The following is a 17,210-nucleotide window of genomic DNA, read 5'->3' on the forward strand; positions in this document are numbered from 1 at the left end:
GCTTCCCGCGTCAAGGTCGTGAATAAAACGGAAAGCTGGCAAGCAGCGGCACAAATATGTATGATAGTACGTGCCGAAACGCGTGAGGCGGCGGCTGAGGCCTTGAGGCGCGTAGTCACGGCCATTTCCTATTTGGCCGCGTTTGGCTTTGTGGTATTTGAACACATCCGTTGAACTCAAGTACTTGATCGTTCAAAGATTCAGTTGTAAAATGGCCGCACGAATGACATTGTACTCGAGCTCGTAGGTTGATAGAAGTTAGTTGTATATAAAACTACGCTACTCTATCATGAATTACTTAGCCACAGTTAACTGTCCACCACCAGGTATGCATCTAGATTGCTTTGCTTTTCACGAGCTCTGCGTAGAGAAAAAATAAGACTCAGAACTGAAGGAGTGGGCAAAGATAGATCGATACTCACGCTCAACCTCTGTGACTGCACTGATCAAGATGTCTTTTTGCACCTTCTCGTCCTGGAGGTCAGCCATAACCTTGGCAATAACGCTCTTGGCGAGCTCAACCTGTTCGCTCTCTTTCTGTTGCTGCTCATAACGGACCCAGCTGTCGAGAACAGATTTCACCTCGGATGCAAGAGCAACCTTCTGTTTCTGGACAAATGCATCTGCCTCTAGCTGAGCAGTTTCCTACTCATAAATAGAATCATTGAGTGGATATCGAACTAGCAGGTAACTGTTGCTCACCTTCGAAAGAGCAAAGAGACCCTGGGTCAATGAAACCACATCCTTCATTTGCTCGACGGAGTTGATGCGGTCCTTCACTGCCTGAGTGTGTTCCGTTCGCGAGCTTTCCAAAACGTTCTTAATGCGTTCAATGTGACCATTTGCCCAGTCACGGTATGGTTCCCGAACAAGCTACGCGAAAACAGGCTTATAATCATTGTTGAGAGCGCAACTACAACGAACGTACCTTGGCGATGTAGGCAAGAAGAATGAAAGTGCCGGCAGCAACAACAGTCTCTTCATTCACAACGTAGAGCTCCTGGGAAATAGCAGTTGCAACAAGACCAGTGCCGAGGATTGCAGAACCAGTCTTGGTGATTAGACTCGGCGAGGAAGGGAGGGTGTTGATAATTTCTGCAGCGCGCTGCTCAGGTGGAGGATTTGAGCTCATTGCGCGCCTGCATGGGTATAGTTAAACAAACTCATTTCTTTGGAGACCGACGTCGAACGTACGCATTGACAGCCCGGGAAAAGCTAGGGAGGGCGCGTGGCCGAGCTGCAGAAGTTGTCCGGGACTTCAGCTCAACAGAGCTTGGAAGAATTTCCTTAACACTAACCAGAAGCCTTGAGCGCATTGACCGTGATCCTGGACGCCATTTGTGGTACAGATTGACTACAGAGTCGGGTTCCGAAGTCTGGATGAAGAGGATGGGAGACCGTGGGAAAGAAAATATTCCGACTTGACACGATGCTTTCATGCTTGAAGCCGCACTTTCAGTAGCCGCCTCTACGTACGGTGGGCTGCGGGGCTATGCTTGGCGTTCTCGAACGTAAGTGATCCTATTTTTTAACTGTTCAGGAGTGCACAGTGAAGACTACAGGATCCTCTGGATTCTGGAACACAACACGAGCGGAGTGATTGACATGATGGTCTGCTTAATCATCTCAAGTACTGCAGCAGCGCGTTGTTCGTAATTGGGGTGGGAGAAGATGAGGGTGCGGTGTTTGATGCGTCCGTATATTACGCGGCATATAAGGTTGGATTGTATCTCCTCCGACGTGATGATTGAGTGGTGCTTATCTACCTGAACTCTGCGATTTACCTCGCAACAAGGTAGCCCGTGGTACACATTGTATATTGTCCAGGAGGTTGAGATCAGCAACCGTTCACCGTGCTGTCAGTCTGTTCCGTACCATGTGTTCATATTTCTCATGTCTCTGGTTTCCTAGAAACAAAAACCCTCATCTCCTTATCTTGTGTTCCAAGTGGGAACCTTTCAACCGTTCACCTAGCCTCATCAACTGGCATGTTATACTTGGATTTGAATTGTCTTCCTTCTCTCTGAGAGAGGGATTGGAATACTAGTAAATGAGGCTGAATGTAAGTACACCGTGACGTCGGATATTGTCTGTCTGTCCGTCCTCACATAGAGATCCGGTTGGATAGGCCCCTATGCTAGTGTTTGACATGACACTTCTCCGGGCTGTCATCTTATTCGTCTCCGGTGGGTATTTTCCCAACATGCTTTGACTTGCTCTATCTCCCACTATCTCCCCTTGTACCGAAACGATTTCCGAAGACCGTATTCGCCTTCCACATTGGAGAAACGTATCGAGATGACTTTTCTGCATTTTACAATGGACGTGCATTCTATTTCGATCTGCTGTTCGACATGGAAGAGTGCTTTGTTTGGTTTGAGAAGCAGATGTGGGGCTGACTTCTGGTTTGGGGTATCAAGGAGATTACTAGCCGATCGGCACACATCAATGGGTTCTTTAAATTTGTGCGATGCGCCTTTCGAACACATGAAGTCGATACTCTGAAGTACTGCTCACTGAAACTGACGCCCTTTCCTTCTGACAGAATACAGAATAATCTTGGCTTCCGAGAAGCATAGATTAGACAAAAATCCTTGGCCAACCTCCTGTCTAAGAAGCATGTCGACCGGCGCAATTGTGGGTAAGTTAGAGTTCAAGAATATATCTGTCATCGCCCCCATGCCTCTTGTCTTGTGCGACACCGTGGGGTACATTTCATAGAAAACGCGTCGACTCATTTCAAACCTTGCTGCTAAGTTCATCTCATAGTCTTGTGTCCGCGGGGCTAATCTATCCACAATCATGCGGTGTTAGATTAATTTCTCTCCACAGCATGGGGGGCGTACCCATCAAACTTGGTGGAACGATCACTGCATAGCCCGAAATGAATGATATAGAAGCGGCTTGTATCACTTCTTGAGAACACCTGCGTGGATTGTCTTTATATACCAAACAGTGACTTGCTGGAGCGATTTATCCTGCAGTTGTACAGCATGACATATCGAAGCTTCCGACAAACCGATGAAGACGGCGGTCGGGACTTTTGTACAAAAATATGGTTTGAAATGCGGGTCAGACCAGTGGCCAACAATTGTTACGCGGGGATAGTTTACCGCCGTGCCGTGTACACACCTACTTGATGCCACACTTCTGGGTACTCCGGATACTTATTCGAGCGCTATGATTTAGGACGAACCTACCGGTACGCCAACGGACAATGCATACAAGCAATGAATGCACGCAACAGTGTAACCATTATGCATCATGGCCCCAATCCGCAATTTCATTCACGTTTCAGGATCGATCGAAAATCCGCCCAAGGTACATTATTTACATGCATTTGTGGTATCATTGCCGCGGCATCGTACAGTGTGCTTGACATGCAGTTCATGGTACTGTCACGGCGAGAGTATGCCTGCAACAATTTCGTATACCACAAATGTAGCCATGTTGACCGGAATCGCTCTGTGATGAAAATAATCACGAGTGATAATCTTGTATGCAGCACACACTCAGAACAACTTACCGCAGCATGGCCGGGCTCAGCCCGTGATAGAAGACTCCAACACCACCTGTGCGATATGAATGCTGGATCGTTGATATCGTTGTGCGATATGGGTTATCGCCTGTTGTCACTTCCGACCGCATTATGCTTCGCGCCTCTGCAGTCTCAGTACTCTGCATGCGCGTTTTGACAACGTCCATCGGGAATGTCGGAAGCCAGCCAAGGACGCCTGCTACCCCTCCACTGACAAACAGCACCCAAAGGGGTGGGGATCCTTGACTTGAGTCTGGCAGCAAAGTAGAACCATTAAGCCCGGAAGAGGAAGCAGTGAGGTATCGACTTGTAACCTCATACTTCCCGGCGGACGTTAAACCGTGATAAATGAGCTATGAGTGCGCTTACCCCAAAGAAGTATGCACCATAACCAAAATCACGAAGGGCTGTAGCGGTAAGACCACGAAATAAGCCCTTCAATCCGTGTTCCCGATGAATAGTGTAGATAATTTTGCTTGCTGAGACACTTCCTAGTCCGCTCTCCAAGATGTTTTGCTGTCTGATTTTAATAAGTTCGATAGGTGAAGAAAAAAGTCTGACGCGTCCATTTGGTTAGTTGCCTGCCAATTATGTCTGTAATGGTTAGGTAGCGTGCTTACGACATGGCGACGCCACAGCAGCTGCCAGCAATCGCAACTTGGGTGAGCGAGGGAATCGAATCGTCCACCATTTGCGCCTTGAGGAAAAATTTGTAGGTTGCGAATACGAGACCGTTCATAAATGCGTAAGTTGCCTTTATTTTCTGGGTAAGCTAGGGTCATAGCAATTGTGCAAACACAAAACCAGAGGTGAAGCAATGCCCTTGTATAAGCCACTGAAGCGCTCCTCTTTAATGATGGTCGCGAACGCATGCGACACTGAATGGTATCTCGAGGATAGATCGGGGTTTTGTAGGCGGACTTTGACTGTATCACAGTCAGGTCACACCATGGTGCGAGCCTTTGCGGAGCTCACGACCAGACATACCTGTGTCAAACGGATGAGCAATGAGAAGGCCGGCAATGCCTGGAAGACTCAGGCTATTAGAATCGATGGCCATCGATGACTGCGAATTTTGTACCTGATATCGCGCCTGCTATGAAGTCGGTTGTGGGGTCAAGGTCTACTGTTGCCAACGTGAGCAGGCTTTGTAACAATATCAATACGGGGCTCACAGCACCTGGCATCTTGATCGACGCGTTTGAACAACAAAGAGGTGTTCAAGTTGCAATTGGGCTGCAAAGCTTCAGGCTATCATCTTATCATCGGATCTTGATCGGATCATCACGCTTGCCATAATGGTAGATCTAGAATTTGTAAGTCTATAATTAAAGCGTAAACAGTCCTTGCCTTCTCTTCTTCAAGCTGATTCGCTCACAGGATGGCTGATATCGCGACTCCTGAGTTTCTCAGCGAACTACAGTCGCTGTATCCTGCACCAGCAAAATATGTCGATGGTGACTGGTTCCTCGCTGCCGGAATAGCGTTCAGCTCGAGCAACTGTCCCGAAGGCATCCCATGTATACTTCGATATGCTCTCAATGATCTCGACAAGCTCCCTGACACCTCAGATGAAGATCGCAGGTTGCTCGTGCGGAAGATAAGGGATGGGATCTTTAAGTCTGGCTTGATATCTGGTTATCTTAAAGTTAATGAACCATACTCGTTGACGTTGGTGATCTCACAATTTGCTCACTATCTCTAGGTTTACGATGCTCTTATTTCGCTTTATGAAGCCACTCCCGAAGATCTTCGAGACACCGAGCCTCTGCGGTCAGTGTAAAAATCATTCCAGTTCCTCTCTTCCTCACTTCTCGTATGACAGCGACTCTACTCGATCGAAAGAGGAAGTTGCTGCTGCTGGGCAGGCATATTTCGATTCGACATACGGTGATACCGCAGCGAAAGTTCAACCCATGCTTCGATCTATATACCCAGACCTCGGTATGTCCCCATATACATGCTTCTGCCAATCAACTCCTGATTTTTCCCCCCGCAGAACACTTCACGACAAAACTTGGGTACGGGTATGTGTACTCCTTCATGGAAGTGACCTCAGCCAAGGAGACGTCATTCGCTATGATTTCTGGCCTGATCCCGAATGACACGCCTCGTCAGGTTGAATGGCACCTGACTGGCGCTGTTCGCAATGGAGCAACGGTCGAGGAGGTAAGAGGTGTACGAGAGATCGCACTGAGAATCGCGATCAAGGCGGGCGTTCCCTTGAAAAATGAGGTTCCCAACATTTGATACTATCCACACTTATAAAGTGTAAATGCAATCAGCGACCCTTTGAAAAGTTGCATACGCCGTAAGTAATTTGGATTCAAGCTTAGCAGGTTACTTGCCTTGGTGAAACTTGATACCCCTGAAAGAGGTCTCTGTAATAATGTCGACGACAACCGCGGAAGATGTTGATATGTAGTGGAATGCGATGCACATTTCTTTAGATTTGATTTGGCTGCGCATTACCGTTTGCCGTAAATTTGATAATATTGATCAATTCTTGATTTGATTCGCTACAAGGATGATCGATATCGCGACTCCTGAGTTTCTCAACGAACTGCAGTCTTTGTATCCTGCAACTGCAAAATATCTCGACGGTGACTGGTTCCTAGCTGCCGCTGTAGCATTCAGCTCGAGCAACTGTCCCGAAGCCGTCCCACGTGTACTTCGCTATGCTCTCGATGCTCTCGACAAGCTCCCTGAGACATCGTATGAAGATCGCAGGTTGCTCGTGAGGAAGATGAGGGATGGACTCTTGAAGTCTGGCATACTCTCTGGTTATCCTAAAGTTAATGAGCCTCACTCATTACATTGGTGATCTTACCATATCTGTAGGCTATCAATGCTCTTGTTTCGCTCTATGAAGCCACTCCAGAAGAGCTTCGAGACACTGAGCCTCTACGGTGCGTGTGTGAGGTATCAAAATCCCTCTCTTCCTCACTTGTTGTATGACAGTGACTCTACTCGATCGAAAGAAGAAGACGCTGCAGCTGGCCAGGCGTATTTTGATTTGACGTTCGGTGATACCACAGCAAAAATACAGCCCATGCTTAGATCTCTATACCCAGACCTCGGTATGTTCACATAGACATTCTACTACTTCAGCTCTTGAATTCGGTCGTCGCCAGAACACTTCGTGGTGACAGTCGGGTACGGGTACGTGTACTCCTTCGTGGAAGTGATCTCAGACAAGGAGACATCATTCGCCACCATATCTACCATGATCGCGAATGGCACACCCAGTCAGGTTGAATGGCACCTGACTCGCGCTGTTCACCATGGTGCAACAGTTGAGGAGGCAAGAGCTGTACGAGAGATCGCACTGAGAATCGCGATCAAGGCAGGCGTTCCCTTAAAAATCGAAGTTCCCAATATTTGATCTAATCGACTACATAAATGTGCACATGGAATCAATTAGGCTTCGGAAGTGGCCATGACACGTTGGTGTATCGAGAAGCGTGGTTTTTGTCGGGTGGTCGTTTTCGGCTTCGTTTGGGCGTGGCAGGAGTAGTGCAATCAAGCCGAGACTGGGTCGCATGCGTCGAAGTTTGTGGAGCATCACTTGGAACAAACCTTACAGCGTAAAAAGATTGTTGGAAGGTGATATGAGGTATACGATGTCGAAAGAGTCTGCGCTTGCCATCTACCAGCCCTGATCTAACTTTCCCTATTGGCAGCCTCGTAAATTACAACTTCTCGTTTTGTGCACAATGATCTGACGAAGAAACGCCAGTCAGGGCTTCCGAATGAAATCAATAGCATCTCCGCCTCTCCAACTCGGCCTGGGGACTTGAGTCTGAGAACGTAAATGCGAAAGGGGCTAGGGATGGTCTAGGTCTGACTCGACACCTCGTCCCATCTCTTTCAGACGTTCTTCGGAACAAATGATTTACATATTACGGCGACATATTTACCAAGACCCATGTCTCCCTAAAATCCACTCTGCAACGCCGAATAAATAAGTACCACGACGAAACTTGAAATTCAAGAAAAAATAAATTCTCCTGCTCCCTGCAGAGCACCAGACTACCGTTAACTTCATCAAACATCTCCTGCGCTATACACCACTGCCAGTCGATATATGCACGCGCTCCTGGAAAGCGATTGAGGTCATGGCTGTTGCTGCGTCAGAGTCTGCCACGAGCCGAGCGTTATATTCCCGAACGCTAAGGATGAGGCGTGGTCCCAGCACAAAGCACTGCATGACTGTCAAAAACTGAACAAGACCAAGAAAAACCTGAATTTCCGCGGAAAATAAGTCCTATAGAAATGATGACCCGTGATCGCATGAAGAAGTCAGTCAAAGATTGCCATACCGATGAGATTGTCGGAGAAAAATAAACAACGAGGATGAAGCAAGACACGGCAACGTAACTAGCAGCACGTTCAATCATTCAGCGGAGGGAACCACATTCACAAAATGAGCTCACCTCGCAAAGTAAAGCACGTGGGATTTTATCAACACCGTGAAACAGTCCCCGATAATCTCTTCTGCCGAATGTTGTCGCAGTTCACGGAAGTGTTTGAAAGCAATCCAGACTGCGAGGCACAGTGCGAGGACCTCCCAAACAGCGCCAAGTATCCAAGTAATGGAACCCAGAAGTACGATATCATCTTCCGCAAAGTCAATGGCGCACTGATAGGTGCCGGAGAGAATGAGTTCCTCTGGTATTCATAAATGAGCCCCATGCACGTTTTTCATTCACAATTAAGTGTACCCCCTGAAATAAGCCTCGTTGCCATTGCCATGACCACTCCGTCGTAAATGTTGACAGCCAAGCTCACGACGACGAGAAATATCATGATCCTTCTGGATCGTTGATACATGGCATGTAACCGAGCGATCGTGATGACTGCAACATGTTTCAGTCAAGTCAATATCATAGGTCTTGCAACTGCACAACTCACCACACAGCATTGAAAATGCCACATTCTCCGTCCAATTCCACACGAAGAACAGTATCTGGCCTGAGAAATCCAGTCAGTGACGAGCCTCTGAGTCGGGTGGATCACACACTTCAAACATACTCACATCTGTGACAGTCATGATAGTGAATGAAGAAGCTAGTCAAGAATGACACTCACCCCTACAGGGGGTCGCGGTTAATTGGATAGGAATAGCAGGCATTGGTGCAGAAGACTCACTGCATCTGTCAACAAGATCGTCGGAACACCGACTGTATGTCACTGCTCAGAAGAAACAAACACAGTGAATGCGAGAATACATACTCAGTATGCCCAGGCTGAGTGTGAGAGGTGGCCGATTAGCAGAACACCAATTGTTAAGCCTTCCGAACATACAAAGAAAATAACATTCCGAGATAGCGCACCTAGGATATTTTCAAGTCAGCACAACTTTAAAACAGCCAAGCTACATACACTCAGATAGAGAACGGTCATCAGGGACCAACGTTGCCTCTGTGACAAATCAATGTTTGTTCTTCTGACGTGGAACTGTACTCACCCAGACCAGTTCGACCTACAAAACCATTCTTAGCGAAATGGCTGCTCCGGTCATAGCATCAACATACCTCTTGTCCGAACGAAAGCGCTGGAAATACGTGTAGGAAATCCGAAATTCTCTGATGCTATCATGCTCACCCCAATCATACATCACTCCAACAAAGGCGGCAACTGCGAAACCGCAGTCAAGGTTAGATTGAAACATCAGCACCAACATCCGACTGCTCTCCACAAACCTACAAAATAGCTGGCAATACGCCGAGAGTTGATGAGTGGCCAATAACTAGGGTCGTCTGAGACTATGGTCATGCTGTTAGAGGATGGATGTGAGGGAGCGGGGAACTTGGTGGACATACGACGACATTCGTGTTAGATATACCACCATCTAGTGCTTGTATGACTAAACTTGAGGTTCGATGCCGCCGCGTACCCTACACGAACGCAGAATCATTTAGTGTTGGTGCGGCAGTATCTTCCCAGCGCTACAGGTACTAGTACCAATAAATCTTCTTATATCATTGATGTTACGTCTAATAACAGTGTCATCACTTGCATAGGATGAACGATGGCTCATCGCGTCGGCATGACGCCAGACCAGAAAAGTCAGCCGTTAGAAATAGTAGGGGAGATCCGCCTTTGTTCACTGGTTCTCTGATGAAGGGGGTAACACTCTGTTGACAGGCGCATCAGAAAAGTCAGAGATTTGAGCAAGATAAAACACTTGCCATACAACTGCCTAGTTCCAACGCACACCCTCAACACTTAATCTAATGAAAACCGATGTAAAACCTCTACTCGCGTTGTGTTCGTAGGGTAGGGACGTGGATTGGAACATGCCTGTGCTATTGGTCAGGGAACATTTGCACGGGCGGAACGACTGAACACCGCAAAAGATGAAAGAACGTAAAGAACTATTCGTGATTTCGTCACCCCACTGCTGCGGCAACTGCCGCGATCACTGCTGCTCACAAACGTATTAATGAGTGCTGCATTCAAATATTCACTATAAGCACTGCAAGCTCACATAGGTGAGTGTCACAGCACTAATCGCAGCACACCGCAGCACACCGCAGCACCCTCTTTCCTTTGATGGGTGCTCCAACTTAATATTGGTGCTGCGACACCAACTTTGAACTTACTTGCTAAAAATGTCAGAACTCAAAAGTTGTACATAATACATGCATGTAGCATAACCTTCAGGCCCATTGAATGATTTTTTTCGCATCATATTGCAGACGCGAACTCACATTAATATTGTAATACACTTATACTTTTCAGTGGTAGATTTTTGTATGGTATCTGAAATCTGGAACAGCGGAACACACTACAATTTGACTTTCAGTGCTACAGTTCAAGACACCAAGTCCTTAGTAAGCTTATATTTATCACGTGAAGTCCTTCAATGCACTGATGAATGCAGACTCCAGAGCATATGCATGGTGGCCAGCGACACTAGCAAGATTACCGCAGCAAGTAGTACGATGCGGCAAATTCCGATCCGCTGATCTTGCCCTTACCGACCTACTAGTACTAGTGGACGATGTCCGATCGCAAGCAAGTTGTAGTACTCTATGCAGAGACCCAATTGCAGAAATCCATAGACTTACCAGGTAGTTTTACTGTTGCCAAAGCCAAGAAGGAGGGGATGGCGGCAATCAGGGATCACTTAAAAACACTTCCCGGTGTGCCGCCTGTCACCTTGGACCCAGACTGTACCGATTTTTACCCAGGTACGTTTTACTACGTCACCACTGCACCGTACACATTCGCGGTGGATATGTATTGAGTCAACTTGATCAGCTACTAAGGACAATACCATCATACGCAGTCTGAAGGGTAATCCTACGATGGTCGTGTACCCGGAGCCTCCTCAAGGACAAAGCCTGGCGCCCTCTCCCTTTTTCGATGCCCTTCAATCTGCCATTCATGAATTACGCGATCTTAAGGCTCAGCAAAATGCCGCGTTATTGATTAGAGAGGAGAGCACCAAGTATGATGGAGAACCATGTGTGTATTTCGTGGCCCTTCATAGCAGTCAGACTAATGTCTACTCTCAGCTTATTCTGACAATGACACCCTTAGCAAACTCGAAGCAATGGAGCAAAGATTTGGGCAAGAAATCGCAGAGTTGAGGCGGGAAAATGCTGCGCTGAAGCAGGAAAATGCTGAGCTAAGGCAGGAAAATGTTGGGTTGAAGCACGACATCACAGATCCGTCAGCGGGTACTGCTTGACATGGGTCATGATCAGCTGGCTATCCTTTTGCCACCAGAAACGCGATGATGGCCGGGAGATGATGCTTCAAAATTCCAAAGACGTATCAGAATATTGGAAGGCCGTTGGGCAGGACAGTTCGGCTCTCATTCATCGTAACTGTATCAGGACTCGTGCTGATATCACAGCGCACTCTTCAACAACTAAGTCTATCGCGGAGTGTGTTCTGGCTCTGACCTCCGAGAGCGATAGGCATGGCATGGTTATCGCAGTTTACAACAGCGAACCGTCGACATAGCGCAAGTCTTTGTGGGTATGTAATAACGATTTTCAGATACCTTTCTTGACGAACTGGATGCCAGTTATTTGAAAGCTCAAGCGTTAAGACTTCCTGAAAGCTTGAACTTCGAAAGCTTCGAAGTTCCTTCGTTCACTGGCAGCTGAGGTGGCTACATCTACCGGAAACTACCCGACACTGGTTCGTCTCTATTTCAGATTGCATTTTGCAACTCCCCCGTGACAGGTTTCACGGCAACAAAACATTTGTTGCGAGAAACCTTGTTACGCACACACTTACAGGTGCCATTGTTACTGCGGCGTGCAATTCATCCACGGTATGCGCTGGGAGAGCTAAAGTTGGGCGCGCATATGCGCACACGAATTGCTTCCCTAGGACCAACCATTCTGTATATGATGTCGAAAACGTCTATAGCTGGCGCCACGATGGAAGCTCATGGAAGCAGGGGTTTACAGCGAGTACAGTACCCATATTTGTGGTTTGGCACAAGTGGCTTAGGCAGGGAAATATCTCAATCAACCGGATGAATTGTTGCCAAATGCTCGGTCCGACCCCGCCAGTAACTTGAAGCAGTCATGATCATACAAGAGGAACGTGCTGGCTTCCTTCTATTGGATCTCCAATATGTATGGGAGACTATAAGACTCGCTCGAGCTCCCTGGCGATAGTGGGAATCCATTATTCGCTACGAGGATGACTGATATCGCGACTCCTGAATTTCTCAATGAATTACAGTCTTTGTATCCTGCACCAGCAAAATATATCGACGGCGGATGGTATCTAGCTGCCGCTGTAGCATTCAGCTCGAGCAACTGTCCCGAAGCCGTCCCACGTGTACTTCGCTATGCCCTCGATGATCTCGACAAGCTCCCTGACACCTCGGATGAAGATCGCAGGTTGCTCGTGCGGAAGATGAGGGAGGGTATCTTTAAGTCTGGCTTGCTCTCTGGTTATCCCAAAGTTAATATGTCACACCCGTTGACCTTGGTGATCTCACGATATCTGTAGGTTATCCACGCTCTTATTTCGCTATATGAAGCCACACCCGAAGAGCTTCGAGACACTGAGCCTCTGCGGTCAGTGTGCGAGTTATCCTGATTCCCCTCTTCCTGACTTGCTGTGTGACAGCGACACCACTCGATCGAAAGAGGAAGTTGCTGTTGCTGGTCAGGCATATTTTGATTTGCAATACGGTGATACCGCAGCGGAAGTCCAGCCCATGCTTAAATCCATATACCCAGACCTCGGTATGTTCCCATAGAGACATACTTTTGGATCAGCTCCTGAATTCGATCGGATCATCGTCAGAACACTTCACGATGACACTTGGGTACGGGTATGTGTACGCCTTCTTGGAAGTGATCTCATCCAAGGAGACGTCATTCGCCATTATCGCTGCCCTGATCGCGAACGACACGCTTAGTCAGGTTGGATGGCAGCTCACTGGCGCTGTTCGCAATGGCGCAACAGTTGAGGAGGCAAGAGCTGTACGAGAGATCGCACTTAGGATCGCAAGCAAGGCGGGCGTCTTGAAGCATGATGTTCCCAACATTTGATACCTATCGACTACATAAACGTATAAATGCGATCAATTATTCTTTGGAAGATTGCACACGCTGGTTGGACGTGGAGTGGTTCTCACCAAGGGTGCCACAGCTCGATCCATGATTTGATACATGTAGTTATTCAGAATTTATAAGACAGATCATGTTTGCTAGCGTTTATTCGTCATTCTTGTAGTTCGACGTAATTTTCTGCAGGGCACGGTTAGGTCGTGTTCTCGAGATATACAACGAGCAAGAACGTACCGGGGAACATTCCGACTTCGCCATGTGGATTCTTGCCTTGCCACCATCCTTCACCAACCGCCTCGATTTCAACAATCCTATCACCCTCAAGGAATGATATTTCGTTGTCCTCGGCGGCTTCATAACTGAAAACAAAAGGGTTTAGATCGTAAAGTTGCTTCAAGAAACAGACCTACTCGTAAATAGCCACTGCTACAATGCCCTCGTCGGCAGCAGAGACCTCGGGCTCAGGTTCGGGAGCGGGTGGCGCTGCCGGCTATTGTTGCATGAGAACCAATGCATGACGTTCAACACTGTATTTACTCACAGCTGGGGGAGGCGGTGGTGGCGGTGGTGGTGGCGGTGGTGGAGGTGGAGGTGGAGGAGCCTCTTCCTCAGATTGTTCCACGATTTCAACATAATTTGCTATAACGCAGTTGGTTTAGACCCGGTAAACTGAACAAAATAAACACTCACCAGGGAACAATCCGCTCTTTTCGCCTCCTTGGCTAACACCACTCCACCAACCTTCGTCAATCTGTTCGATCTGCTCAATAAGTTCACCTTCCACCAAGTTCATTTCGTTATCTTCCGTAGCCTAGTATGAATAATGGGTTTCGTCAGATTTTATGAGGCACAAGAAAACTTAATCATTAACCTCATATTCATACAAAACGACCGCAAAGATACCCTGGCCGGCCGGAGCGGGCTCTGGTTCTGGTTCTGGCTCTGGCTCCACGCTCAGTGCCTGCATCTGGGCTACAGGTGGCGGAGGTGGCGGCGGAGGCGGAGGCGGCGGGGGCGGCTGTAGATAGAATAAGTAACCAATCACTTAACATCATCTGGTGCTCACTCCTGCTTCTTCTTCTTCCAATTCAATGGGCGCAGGCACAAATGCTGGTGGTGGTGGTGGTGGTGGCGGCGGGGGCGGGGGCGGTGGTGGGGGAGCAGCCTCTTCCTCTTCTACTTCCAGTTCTGGTTCTGGCTCGGGAGGCGGGGGCGGCACAAATCGTGGACGTGTCGATGCAGGGGGAGCCGGTGGGGGTGGGGGCGGCTGCACAACGTTAAATGCGTCAGATTTCTCGCCGATATCAACAATTCTCGCACGAACCACAAATTCTACCTGAGGTTCAGGCTCTGGAATTTCTAATGCAGCCCCGACCGCACCAATAGCTGCACCACCTACAGCGGCAGCGGCAACTTTGGCGCCAAACCTTCCTGGTGTCGAACCGCTGCTTAAACCTGTAGATACGGGACTTTGCCACGAAGCCTGTTTACTTCGTTGCTCTTCATCCTCTGCTTGTTTCTTCGCTTGAAGTTGACGTTCGCTCCAGGTGAGTTTCTTTGGCCCACCAGCAGCAGGTGCGCGGGGCGGAGGAGCTTGCTGCTGCTGTTGTTGCTCAAATTGCGCAAACGGATTTTTCAGCCTGCCTGGTGTCAGTTTGACCGGGGTCCACGCAGTACCCTGAAACACACATCATAAGAGAATACATTTGTCAATGATGTCATGCTTACTACTGGCGCAATACGATCTTCTTCTGCAGGTTTAACAGGAACACTAGAGGAAGGGACGGCAGGCGGGGTGGCGGGAGCTGCAGGAGTAGAGCGTGCAGCAGTTGTGCCAACGTAAGACTACGATTGCACGGTTAAACACAATTTAATAAGGAAATTCTAGGCTTACAGAAAAAGCAGGCCTTGGAGCGCTGGTTACGACCGGTGGACGTGACGCAGCAGGCGGTGGCGGTGGAGGCAGCGATGCAGAAGGTGCCTCTCCCTCCCAAGCATCAACGGGGGCTTTCCCTGTACCAGCAGGTCGTACAGAAGCAGTACCGCCAACAACGGGGCGGGGTGCAGTGGGTATCGCAGGCTTAGATAATGTCGTGACAGGTTTGGGTGCTGAAGGCACGGATGAAGTAACATTCCTCGGTGGCGGCTGAACATTCCGCATGGCAGTGATGTCGGGCCGCCCGACAGGCGTGTAGCTCGTACCTACAGGGGCGATCGGTTCGAACTTGCGCGCTTGCTCGTTGTGGGCTGAATATTTTGCCCCAGATGCAGCTTCGACACGCTTCATTATGAGCGCAGGCGCGACATCAGACTACGGAAACACTAAGATTGCTGACATGCGATTATTCAGGCGCGGTACGAACCTCGTTGCGAGCACTGATTACAACATGAGAACCACGGAGGAACTTCGCAACGGCGCTGGAGTGAGTGTGGAATAGACCCTTCTTGGCTTCGGGCACACCATCTCCACACCAGTTGATTTGTACGAACTTGGCCAGTTTACTCTGAAGGAGACAAGATCGATTCATCAGGATCATGTCAAAGTAGAAGCGTAATGAAAGCACACATTAGGATCTATCACACGCGCGAAAGCATACTGCATCCTGCACATAAATCAGAAGTGGAACTGACTAAAGAGACAGTTTGACCATACCGTCCATCTGAGAATTCCTCCTCTAATTCCTGGAGCCCACCATTCCCGGTGGCCTGCACCTTGAGGTCATTTCCACCCTTGTCGTATGTGTATATTACCCAATCTATGTTTCTCCCAGCAACGACATTCTGGTATGCCTCGCCGATCTCTTTGCTAGATAAGTTGACCTGCAAGGACATTGGAGCTGGCTGGACAAAGGAAGATTACAGTTGAGCATCGCAATTCGCCAAGCACACTGACACCAAACGACTGACCACTGTACTGATCAACGCAGCTCTTCGACCGTGAAGCTTTGTAGCCTGAAGCTTGAATGACCAGTTTGTGATGAAGGGACGTTTCAGGTTTCTGGGTTTGTCCCGATTCAGCTCACTGGTAGTGACCCGCAGTTGATTTCTCGGCACGTGACTGAGACGCGTCTCATACGTGTCCAGGTTATCTGGATGATGACCATCCGAAAAATCATTGACTTATATCAAGTTACGAGCTGCTGTTCAGCCGCATATCTCTAACGATGGTATCATGGTAAATTTATCGTCGTCGGTCTAGACCATGATTCAGGTCCTTGGTCTGTTCTCATTGAGAAGTCACATCTAAATGTTGACATGTGGGCCGTCATACTAACATAGCGTTCAATTGTGTCGGTAACTCTGTTGCAGCTGTTCCTTTTTCTTTGAGCCTAACGCTCATCATCGCAGGCTTCATCAATGCTGCATACATTATCCCCTCAAACGAGTTCCCATTAGGCAAAAAATGTCTAGCTGAAAAGTCGGAGCAAGCCAGTTCTGATGTACTCTGTGCTGTGATACTATCTGCCTTGAAGCTCTTTACTTGAGTAAATGGGAAGCTTTGAAATTGCGGACGATAAGACGCATGTGCAGGTGATAACAGATAACAACAATACACACTGTTGAAAGAGTGAAAAGTCGACCAACATCACGCGTACTCAATCGGAGTCAAGTACTATACGATGCAAGTGCACAGGATAGGTCTGCATTTGGCGCTACCCGCAGCCCCCCGCTGTGATGGGTAGCGAGTCAAAGAGTTTTCATCAAAATTAGCGATCGAAGTCGGTTGTGGTATGACCAATCTGCCAGCCGTCCTGTATTGATATTGTCCTGGCTGCGGTCCAAGAGCCCTCCGGATGCGTCGAGCACACAAATAATTATGCATGCACCAAAATTCTGAGGAAAGGAAGCGGAACTGAGCGTAGCTAATAAATATGACGATAGGAATGGTACGTGCATCATGCAACAATTCACGCATAACAAGCGGATCAAGTGAGGTCGAAATATTCTGGTATCTCGTCCCATACATCGTGGCGTAGCTGACTCAGCTTGTTCTGAATATACAGTGTGCAAGTTAAACATACTTTGTAGCTGAATGTCCCTCTGCGTTAGTAGTGCTGTAATGTTTCAAGAATGTCCGTTGACTGTCGACGTGTCTCATACATGTCTACAAGTACTGC

The 17,210-nt window shown here is 48.2% G+C and overlaps 7 protein-coding genes across 7 annotated transcripts; 3 read left to right on the plus strand and 4 right to left on the minus strand.

Moving 5' to 3' along the window:
• Nucleotides 1–199: 199 nt before the first annotated feature.
• DEU56DRAFT_791085 (ATP4, subunit B of the stator stalk of mitochondrial F1F0 ATP synthase) lies at nucleotides 200–1,404 on the minus strand. The gene is made up of 6 exons (XM_041352637.1): nucleotides 1,299–1,404; nucleotides 1,195–1,237; nucleotides 929–1,139; nucleotides 703–873; nucleotides 423–645; nucleotides 200–360 (listed from the first exon to the last, which is right to left on the minus strand). Exons 1-6 carry the CDS (start codon nucleotides 1,336–1,338, stop codon nucleotides 335–337), a joined length of 714 nt encoding a protein of 237 aa, XP_041210687.1. The 5' UTR covers nucleotides 1,339–1,404; the 3' UTR covers nucleotides 200–334.
• A 1,994-nt stretch (nucleotides 1,405–3,398) lies between these two features.
• DEU56DRAFT_910647 (mitochondrial carrier domain-containing protein) lies at nucleotides 3,399–4,725 on the minus strand (the record flags this gene model as incomplete). The annotated part of the gene is made up of 7 exons (XM_041357204.1): nucleotides 3,399–3,465; nucleotides 3,527–3,858; nucleotides 3,908–4,094; nucleotides 4,159–4,292; nucleotides 4,343–4,464; nucleotides 4,526–4,564; nucleotides 4,620–4,725. 7 exons carry the CDS (start codon nucleotides 4,723–4,725, stop codon nucleotides 3,399–3,401), a joined length of 987 nt encoding a protein of 328 aa, XP_041210688.1.
• A 151-nt stretch (nucleotides 4,726–4,876) lies between these two features.
• DEU56DRAFT_791116 (uncharacterized protein) lies at nucleotides 4,877–6,058 on the plus strand. Its single transcript, XM_041352638.1, has 5 exons — nucleotides 4,877–5,186; nucleotides 5,244–5,311; nucleotides 5,364–5,482; nucleotides 5,538–5,827; nucleotides 5,886–6,058. The coding sequence occupies exons 1-4, from the start codon at nucleotides 4,920–4,922 to the stop codon at nucleotides 5,786–5,788; spliced, it is 705 nt and encodes a 234-aa protein (XP_041210689.1). The 5' UTR covers nucleotides 4,877–4,919; the 3' UTR covers nucleotides 5,789–5,827; nucleotides 5,886–6,058.
• On the plus strand, nucleotides 6,031–7,062 carry DEU56DRAFT_238209 (AhpD-like protein). The gene is made up of 4 exons (XM_041345236.1): nucleotides 6,031–6,332; nucleotides 6,380–6,447; nucleotides 6,500–6,618; nucleotides 6,673–7,062. Exons 1-4 carry the CDS (start codon nucleotides 6,066–6,068, stop codon nucleotides 6,921–6,923), a joined length of 705 nt encoding a protein of 234 aa, XP_041210690.1. The 5' UTR covers nucleotides 6,031–6,065; the 3' UTR covers nucleotides 6,924–7,062.
• A 539-nt stretch (nucleotides 7,063–7,601) lies between these two features.
• On the minus strand, nucleotides 7,602–9,361 carry DEU56DRAFT_910649 (uncharacterized protein; the record flags this gene model as incomplete). The annotated part of the gene is made up of 14 exons (XM_041357205.1): nucleotides 7,602–7,805; nucleotides 7,861–7,918; nucleotides 7,975–8,209; nucleotides 8,263–8,397; nucleotides 8,453–8,512; nucleotides 8,573–8,578; nucleotides 8,636–8,731; nucleotides 8,774–8,787; nucleotides 8,846–8,874; nucleotides 8,924–8,962; nucleotides 9,009–9,023; nucleotides 9,076–9,095; nucleotides 9,146–9,178; nucleotides 9,244–9,361. The coding sequence occupies 14 exons, from the start codon at nucleotides 9,359–9,361 to the stop codon at nucleotides 7,602–7,604; spliced, it is 1,062 nt and encodes a 353-aa protein (XP_041210691.1).
• A 2,850-nt stretch (nucleotides 9,362–12,211) lies between these two features.
• On the plus strand, nucleotides 12,212–13,074 carry DEU56DRAFT_971790 (AhpD-like protein; the record flags this gene model as incomplete). The annotated part of the gene is made up of 4 exons (XM_041359466.1): nucleotides 12,212–12,478; nucleotides 12,527–12,594; nucleotides 12,647–12,765; nucleotides 12,827–13,074. The coding sequence occupies 4 exons, from the start codon at nucleotides 12,212–12,214 to the stop codon at nucleotides 13,072–13,074; spliced, it is 702 nt and encodes a 233-aa protein (XP_041210692.1).
• Nucleotides 13,075–13,246: 172 nt separating this feature from the next.
• Nucleotides 13,247–15,924, minus strand: DEU56DRAFT_870420 (uncharacterized protein; the record flags this gene model as incomplete). The annotated part of the gene is made up of 13 exons (XM_041355631.1): nucleotides 13,247–13,272; nucleotides 13,327–13,451; nucleotides 13,503–13,582; nucleotides 13,634–13,731; nucleotides 13,768–13,903; nucleotides 13,964–14,110; nucleotides 14,159–14,359; nucleotides 14,429–14,770; nucleotides 14,821–14,937; nucleotides 14,987–15,403; nucleotides 15,456–15,596; nucleotides 15,659–15,695; nucleotides 15,746–15,924. 13 exons carry the CDS (start codon nucleotides 15,922–15,924, stop codon nucleotides 13,247–13,249), a joined length of 2,046 nt encoding a protein of 681 aa, XP_041210693.1.
• Nucleotides 15,925–17,210: the final 1,286 nt, after the last annotated feature.

This window comes from Suillus clintonianus (assembly GCF_016758775.1).
Source record: "Suillus clintonianus strain FC179 chromosome Unknown DEU56scaffold_20, whole genome shotgun sequence".
NCBI classification, from domain to species: Eukaryota; Fungi; Basidiomycota; class Agaricomycetes; order Boletales; family Suillaceae; genus Suillus; species Suillus clintonianus.